General features: G+C 37.3%; 2 protein-coding genes across 3 annotated transcripts in view; both read right to left on the bottom strand.

The window, feature by feature from the left end:
- Positions 1-2141, bottom strand: part of ube3d (ubiquitin protein ligase E3D) — a 17576-nt gene extending 15435 nt beyond the window's left edge. The window contains exon 1 of the mRNA XM_053683181.1: positions 1985-2141. Within this exon, the coding sequence (XP_053539156.1) occupies positions 1985-2061 (77 nt within the window). The 5' untranslated portion in view covers positions 2062-2141. The remainder of the gene's footprint in view (positions 1-1984) is intronic.
- A 709-nt stretch (positions 2142-2850) lies between these two features.
- On the bottom strand, positions 2851-6902 carry zgc:91890 (solute carrier family 52, riboflavin transporter, member 3-B). 2 transcript variants are annotated; one of them, XM_017481118.2, is made up of 5 exons: positions 6323-6902; positions 4671-5551; positions 4475-4586; positions 4275-4398; positions 2851-3485 (listed from the first exon to the last, which is right to left on the bottom strand). In XM_017481118.2, the coding sequence occupies exons 2-5, from the start codon at positions 5494-5496 to the stop codon at positions 3273-3275; spliced, it is 1275 nt and encodes a 424-aa protein (XP_017336607.1). In that variant the 5' UTR covers positions 5497-5551; positions 6323-6902; the 3' UTR covers positions 2851-3272. The 2 variants fall into 2 exon arrangements, with proteins under 2 accessions (XP_017336607.1, XP_017336599.1); XM_017481110.2 differs by having other exon boundaries at positions 4475-5551.
- Positions 6903-9022: the final 2120 nt, after the last annotated feature.

Raw genomic sequence — 9022 nt, 5'->3', positions numbered from 1 at the left:
TGATTGATTGCTTCTGTGGACAGGTGTGTTTTATACAGGTAACAAACTGATATTAGGAGCACTCCCTTTAAGAGTGTGCTCCTAATGTCAGCTCGTTACCTGTATAAAAGACACCTGGGAGCCAGAAATCTTTCTGATTGAGAGGGGGTCAAATACTTTTTTCCCTCATTAAAATGCAAATTAATTTATAACATTTTTGACATGTGTTTTTCTGGATTTTTTTGTTGTTATTCTGTCTCTCACTGTTCAAATACAACTACCATTAAAATTATAGACTGATCATTTCTTTGTCAGTGGGCAAACGTACAAAATCAGCAGGGGATCAAATACTTTTTTCCCTCACTGTATATTTTATATATATATATATATATATATATATATATATATATATATATATATATATATATATATATATATATATATATATATATATATATATACACATATATATATATATATATACACATATATATACACACACACACACACACACACACACACACACACACACACACACACACAACAGGAACTACAACCTAAGCCATATTCGGTCTGGATGAGTTTTACATGGTGAGCTGGGTTAATATAATTATTAACAGAGTATCTCTGGGCTTTTAGTCCTATTCACATTTGTCATGTTAATTTTCTACAAACTGCATGTGCACATGCCTGGAAAGCTTACGCCGTATATTATACTAAGGATATAGTAACTCATTTAATCATTCTTTTCAACCGTGGTGAGCAGAAAAGTATCTCAGCAGGCATAATATATCGAACCTTGTGGTGGATGGGCTACAACAGCAGAAGACCGCATTGTGTTCCAGTCCTGTCAGCCAAGAACACACAGCAGTCTCTAGAGTTTACACAGAATGGTGAAGGAAAAAAAAAAAGAAAAAAGAAAAACAAAAAGATCCTGTGAGTGGAGGGTCTGCAGGCTGAAACATTTTGTTGAGGAGACAAATCAGAGGTGAATGACCGGGCCGATCTGAGCTAATAGGAAGGCTATAGTAACTTAAATAATCACTCTTTACAACTGTGGTGAGCAGAAAAGCATCTCAGCATGCACAACACATCAAACCCTGAGGTGGATGAGCTACAACAGCAGACCACCACATCAGGTTTCAATCCTGTCAGCTAAGAACAAGAATCTGAGGCCATCATGGGCAGAGGCTCAACCACGCAAGACAGTTGAAGATTAGAAAGAAAAAACAATCAGGTGCAGGTCTTTTTCCAGTCTTCAGCTGTCCAACTGTGGCGAGTTTGTGCCCATGATAGCTTCAGACTATTGTTCTTGGCTGACAGGAGTGGAATCTGATGTGGTATTCTGCTGTTGTAGCTCATCCACCTCAAGGTTTGATGCGATGTGCGTTCCACAGTTGCAAAGAGTGATTTTTTAACGTTACTAAATTCCTCCCGTCAGCTCAGCCCAGCCTGGTCATTCTCCTCTGATCTCTGACCATGTTTTTTTGCACCATTCCGTGTAAACTATAGAGAAAATCTGTGTGAAAATCCCAGGAAATCAACAGTTTCTGAAATACTCAAACCAGACCATCTGACCTAACACACATGGCACAGTTAAAGTCAGTGTGATCACACTTTTCCCCACAATTCTGATGTTTGTGGGGAAAAGTGTGTGCAGTGCACAAGTATTCCTAATAAAGTGGACGGTGAATGTACTATGTGCTTCTTGAAAATCCCATTCCAAAACCCATGTGCATTAACCATGGGCTTGTGTCACTATAAACCAAACTTTTGCTTGGGTAACTTAAGAAAGTGTAGCTTGTTTTATTGCTCAAACCCATGTTTAGCCGAGCAGCTATATATTAATTCAGCTATATATTAATTCAGCTATATATTAATTCACAAACATTCTCCAAACTCCACTATCGTGCAGTACTACTTACTGTGTTAGCACTGGCTAACTGTCAACCGGTAAATTATTATAAACAGTGAAATTGAAAATAAAATAATAACATAAACTTGCCGTATAATTAACAAGCCGCTCTGTAATCGCTCTCTCAGCTCAAGAAAGACAACGCCTTGGTTTTTTGATGCCTCCATTTCTTTAAAAAAGCGATTTATAACTGGGTTTCGTGAAAGTATTAGTTCTTCTGTAGTTGTTGTTAACTTACTATCGGAGAGGACTACTGCCATCTAACGGTAGCGACGTGTAACTACACTCAGGTTTATGTACTGTACATCTCCCCCGGAAACTAGATAGATTTTGTGTAACAAATACCGACTAAACCATTGATCCATTTCATATTCTAGTTTAATTAGCTTCCTTAGCTAGTTAAAAGTAGTTTACAATTTCCCCCGTTATATCTGTTTTTTAAATAAAGATAATAAATTGTAGCTTTCCTTGTTGCTGGGGTGGTATCATGGTATGAAAGGTATCAAGGTATGAAAGTTCCATATATTTTTTTAACCTTTAAAATGTATTAAGGGAACATGAACGTATACCGGGCGCACGGTGGCTTAGTGGTTAGCATGTTTGCCTCACACCTCCAGGGTCGGGGGTCCGATTCCCACCGTGGCCCTGTGAGTGCGGAGTTTGCATGTTCTCCCCGTGCTTTGGGGGTTTCCTCTGGGTAATCCAGTTTCCTCCCCCAGTCCAAAGACATAGGCTGATGGGCATTTCTAAAATTGAGTGTGTGTGTGTGACTGTACGCTTTTAAGTTACAAATATACATTGTATATGGTTCATTGCTCAAGATAATCATAGGTGATTCTTCCTGCTTAGACTATCAAGGTGAATAAACACAGTCAAAAATGGCCTATATTTAAAGGGCTTTATTCTTTTAAAAAAAAAAAAAAAAAAAAAAAAACAAGAACAAAAAAACATAAATATTTAATTTGACCAGCAATGATTTTTATTAAACTGTTAAAAAAGTAGTAAACCATATAAACATGCAAAAAATGACCAGTTGCTTTAAATAGCATACTATGAAATCACCTTTCAATAAGCATCAGTTAAATTAACATTAACCACGACAGACAAATACATCTTTATATTGGTCTGTAACATTATAGCTCTATCTAGTGTAACTAATCTAGTGCACTTAAAGGCTACTTAACACAGTGCAAGCATTTGGGAAAATGAACTATTTCTTGTGTAACATCTGAATCAGTAAAATATTGTCTTGAATTGTATTGACTGCAGTGTATTCACTGTAACTGGCCCTTTCTCCTTCGTTTTTCTTGAAATAAATAGAGAAATGAACTGTAACACATTTATGCATTACTTTTTCTATTTTTTAATTAAGAGTGTTTCATGTAGGGCACTTAGTGTTACAGGGATCACCTGATTTGAAGAGTCCATAAACACTGACTAAAGGAAACATTGACATGGCCCCTAACATGGACCCAAGTTGTACTACAGCACCACACCACACGAGGGCACTGTGTCCTTCATCTCGTAGGATCACCCCAATAATCACCTTCACGTAGGACAGAGTGAGGACAAATATCACCCAAGTTATCACCTGTATCATAACAGAGAGAGAGAGAGAGAGAGAGAGAGAGATTATAAAAATATAATATAATATACTTGTATTTCTTCATTTGTAAGTCGCTTTGGATAAAAGCATCTGCTAAATGAATAAATGTAAATATAAATATTCACTAACGTTAACTAAGCTAACTAGCTTAGCAGTTGAAAGCTGAAAGGCTTGTTTTGTGATCACTGACGGAGTGCATACATGACTCTTTTTGATTCAAACACACCACCCTGACCCCACCCCCAATGAGAAAATCTGTTTTAAAAGATGACTAACTTTTGAGCTGTGTTAGAAATTTGATCCAAACACCAGCCATCTAACAGGAGTTAACCGTTTAAAAAGTACATTTTGGGGGTCAATGGTAAAACTGGTTGTGCAAGAAAAAAGAAAAAATATGTATTAAGTATAGCTGAAAGTGCAAGACTAAAGAAATTTTAAGCTATATTTTTAGTAGGTTATAGGAAATTTCATAAACCATTTTGTTTTGCAATGCAAGATCTAATTAATTAGTTAGGAAGAGAAACATTTCCTGTACATTTCTTCTTGATATTAGTTCATGACATCAGGGACAGTGGTGCTGATAAGGGCCCATACGTACTGGAAAAAGTAATTGTACGTCACAAAGTAGATAATTTATAGTTAGCTTATACAGTAGTTAATAGAGACAAGAGTCATTAAGTTTACATAGTTGTTAAGATATTGATATTCTCTCCGTTGGTATGTGAGTTGTATCACAATCAGAGTTGAGAGACATGTAACTGGTAGAAACCTCACCATGAGTGCAGCTCCTAGTTCATGATGAACCAATAGAGGACAGGGACTCAGTGCTGCCATGCCCATGATGTAGGCCCCAAATCCAGTACCAGTTATTGTGAGAACCCCCATCAGCATCAGAGATCTGTAATTGAGGAAGCAGTAAGTCAAGATTAACATTAAATATTTGCATCCATTTATCTTATCTGTCTGTGTCTCACCTGATTGGGAAAAACATGGCGATAAAGCAGGCCACAGGGTTAGCCACTGCAGCCATAGCAGTTGCCAAGTGATAGGCCTGATTACCATATGGCAGGCAGGAGTAGGACTGTACTGAAGGGAGAACTGCATTGGTTAATGCATTAACCCAAGCCAGAACAACAAAAATGAAGACCACCTCTGTTCTGCTGTACGTGCCTTTCCCAAAAGTGCTGTGAGGTTTATTTGCTGGACCTTCTGCATGTTCCAACATGGGTGTTTGTTCTGCAGGATGGTTCTGCAGGGAGATGCTAATGTCAGCCTTCTCTTGGCGCTTTGTATCATCAAGGTACTTCTCACATTTATGTTCTTGTACTACAGCAGGATGGTAGTTGAGCATCACGAAAGCACCCAGGCACACTGCCATCATGGTGCTGAGGAACAGGAAGAAGACCTGAACAGAGAAGTTAGCTGGCTGGTAATGTGCTTTCAGTTCACCACTGGTATAGTTGACCATGCTAAAATTTGTATTAACTGTAGCATTTTTGCATTGGACCACCCCAACACCCTGAATCAGAGCCACCAGAGCTGGAATCAGGCCACTCAGGCCCTCTCCAACGAAGTAGGTGGTGAGGTACTGAGGCTGGAGCCTCATCATAAAAGGCAGGAAGGTGACAGAGGAGGTGCAGTCCACCACTGACAGTAGGAAACTGAGAGACAGCAGAGCTACACTGTGTACAGCATTTCCCACAAATAATGTGTACTTCCAGAGGAAAGCCAGTAGAAAGGTGGCCAGGACACCCAACACTACAATGGTGTAGATGACCGGCCGCTCATCCAGTGCTCTTGGCCTGAAGCGATGCATAAGTGTGATGAAAAGTGGTCCGATGTTCGCCAACTGGATGATTACAGTGAGGTAGGAGGGCAGGTACCAACCTTCAGGGATCTCAGGTACAATCAGTGGGAGCTCAACCCACATCCCATTGATGGCGACCCATGACCCAATGCCAAAGAGGCAAGCCAGCATGTGCGTCAACAGTGACATGATGCAGAGTATGATTTCAGTTTTTGATTAGCCAACAGGTAGTAATGAAGGTCATCTGAAAAATAAACATGAGAGATCTTAACAGCAGGTTCACCATGTTTCAGATACTATGATCAAAGCTATAGGCTTCCAATAGCATCGGTTCTCAAATTTCTTATAGCCAGGGACACGTTTAATTGTTAAATACTAACTGTTAAATACTAAAATAAGTTCCAAGGACCCCCTCTGTACAGTTTTATTTTATGAACATAATGATAGGAAGTTAAGAACCTTCAACTATCCAAAAAAAAGTGTGCTCTCTAGGTATACAAGAGATACAGCCAAAACCTCTTGCCGTATCATGATGGTCAACTGAGTTAAATATGTCATCAAGTTTAGTGTACAACAGATCATGATGAATTTCGAACAATTTTGCACACTTTAAACTCACAGCTATAATACGAGTCTCATCGCTTAGCATGCTTTTTGAACATGGTATAAGAGTTACTCGGTGGGTCAGGTAGAGGTCACACATCCTTTCCCCAACAATCCCACTGCCCTACACCTGACCATCAATACAATAATCATATACTACATTATTAATAATACATTATAAAGAAACTTGTAAGGAAACAAGCCACTTTAGGTGAATCTAAAACACTTCCTCCTCTTTTTCTTCCTATACTCATTTATTCACATTTACTTCCTCCTTCCATTCAGATAATGTGTAATGATCACCTTCAAACCTCTTTAGCAGAATAAGGAGATTTTTTTGTCTTCGAATGCTCTTTTACATTCTACAAATACAAACTCCATCATTACACACACAAAGAGCCAGATAACCTACCTTATGCTGCTATGGCCAACCGACTTCGTGATTGTATTCAACACATTGTAAATAAGGTGCTTCCAGTTACATCAGCCAGCATGTGGCGTGTATACACTCTTTTTCTTGCTGTTCAACTGATTGTGGTAATAGTGCGCAGGCGCAAACTTCCTGTGTGTCACACTCTCACTGTCTAACCCAATGAAACACACAGTCATGTGCTCAGCCCACCCCATCACCCATGACGGAAAAGAGATCGGGGAGAGGAGAAGGACTAATGATGTAAGAAGACACCTCCTCATCTCCTGTCCACTCCTCCATTTCCCGCTCAAGCTTGTGATTTTCCACAAGCAGGAAGTGTGTAAAACACTGTGAAGCAGCAATACAGCTGCCCAACTCTTTTACTTAAAATTGTAGTACTGTTTGAACATCAACAGTACACGAGTATGTGTCTTAGAGATAATCCCTTCCACTCCAGCTTAATCCTGACATACAGTTCAAATCCATGTCCTTAAAATGTCCTTCATTTTGCTGTCACACTTGTCTGATTACCTGTTCATTTACCCGATTCTAGACAACTGGAATAAAGTCGGTTTGATGTTGGACGTTCGATATTCGCAGATGTGCGGAAATTAAGGGACCGTCTCTAAAGTTACATACGACATTGTTAAACACGTTTCTAACTTCAATAGCATTTGAAGGGAATGATTTACAGTCATATAACCAACTGTACAGTGTTCATCTAGGTGTCAGCTATAATGCACACCTCTTAGATTTTTGATATTTTACAAAATAAACTATTAAATCACATTTAAATTTGACATGTATTTCATTACTGAATAGGCTCATACACAAAATATACCATAATTTAAAGCTCAATAGCATTTAAAGGGAGTGACGTACAGTCATGAAGCCAACTATAAAGTATTCATCTAGGTGTCAGGTATGATGAGCACTTTTTAGATTTATTATATTTAATAAAACAAACTATTAAATCATATGTAAATTAGATATGAATTTCACTCTAGAATGGGCTCATACACAAAATATACCATAATTTAAAGCTCAATAGCATTTGAATGGAATGATGTACAGTCATGAAGCCAACTGTAAAGTGTTCAACTAGGTGTCAGGTATGAAGCACACCTTTTAGATTTCTGATATTTATTAAAATATAGTATTAAATCATATGTAAATATTGCCATGTATTTCACTAGTGAATGGGCCCATACACAAAATAAACCATCATTTAAAGCTCAGTAGCATTTTCTATTGAGCAAAACCAACTTTATGCCAGTTTCAAGACATTCTGCTAGTATAAGAAGGTCCTCCAAGATACTTAACCTTTAATAATTAATGTCCTGAAAATGTCCTCCATTTAGCTGCCATGAAGATCTGATTACTTATCTAGTGATACCTCGACATGATAATACAGTAGGAACTAGATAAGATAAAAGAAGAGACCACTATTTATGTTATTTTTGTAGGTAATTCTGTGTTAGTTTCTGTCGATTGGACTCAGGCCAGTCACATAAACAAGGACAAGAGTTCAGTATTATTTTGTGATTCTTATTACTCTTATTAGTCTTAACATAACTCGTCTTAGGAAAACACAAACATTATTTAAAAAAAAAAAAAAAAAAAAAAAAAAAAACATGGTCAGGACCCATTTTGCATAACATGAGCCACTTACTAAAATATGACTACGATCTGTACAATCTTTGAGCACTGATAAACTGATTAAATAGCACATTTTATTTATTTACTTATTTATTTTAAGCATGGCTACATATATATGTATATGTAAAAAAGGAACTTTTTACTGTAGTTATGTGGAGAATCAATAAACATTTACCAAGAACATAAAAAATTAAATCATTCATTTTTTAAATTATGAATTTATTAATTTCTGCATGTACCATTGATAAATGTGATAGAATACTCCTTCTGTTCTACACACGAATGCACATGACCTTTTCATATTTTAAAACACTGTAAAATATGTTTAGGTTAAATAATCACTTAAAATCTGGACTGGCACCCTGTCCAGGGTGTATACCCCGCCTTGTGCCCGATGCTCCCGTGACCCTGAAAAGGAGTAAGCGGTCGAAGATGGATGGATGGATGGAATCACTTAAAATCCCATTTTTATCTTAATTAAGAAAAAAGCACTGGCTTCTAATCTAGACTGATTAAAACTGTGGCACAAATAAATGCTATAAAACAATATACCAAAACAAAACAAAGACTGCATTTGAATCTTTATACAAACAAGGATTTTTAATATTTTTAAATTTACAGATGCTGTAATGATTTAAAGAAGTGCTTTGTAGTCTCTATCAAAAACATATCCTCATGCTAGTTCACTAAGTCAGAGAATAAGAACATCATCAACCGAAAACCCCTGTTTGGTGAGGTTGTTACAGTACAGCATGAAAAGAAAACACACAAGACAAAGGATTGAAGTTTTTTTTTTCTTTGGAATTTTTCATTATGCAGTTAGAGGCCATGCAAGGGGAGATTATAGAGTGTGGTCCTGAAAAATCCCCTCCCCAACCTTCTGTAGTAAGGAGTACTGTATATATGAATGTGATTAATATATAAACTGTGTAACTAAAATGCTATTGCAATCCAGTATACTTGAGTGTTCATAATTTTAACATCAATCACTTACTTAACTACTTCTTAAGGTGAGGAAATAATTAACCATTCCTTGTTGTT

This window comes from Ictalurus punctatus, chromosome 1, assembly GCF_001660625.3.
Source record: "Ictalurus punctatus breed USDA103 chromosome 1, Coco_2.0, whole genome shotgun sequence".
NCBI lineage: Eukaryota > Metazoa > Chordata > Actinopteri > Siluriformes > Ictaluridae > Ictalurus > Ictalurus punctatus.
This window is presented reverse-complemented; position numbering and strand designations above follow the sequence as displayed.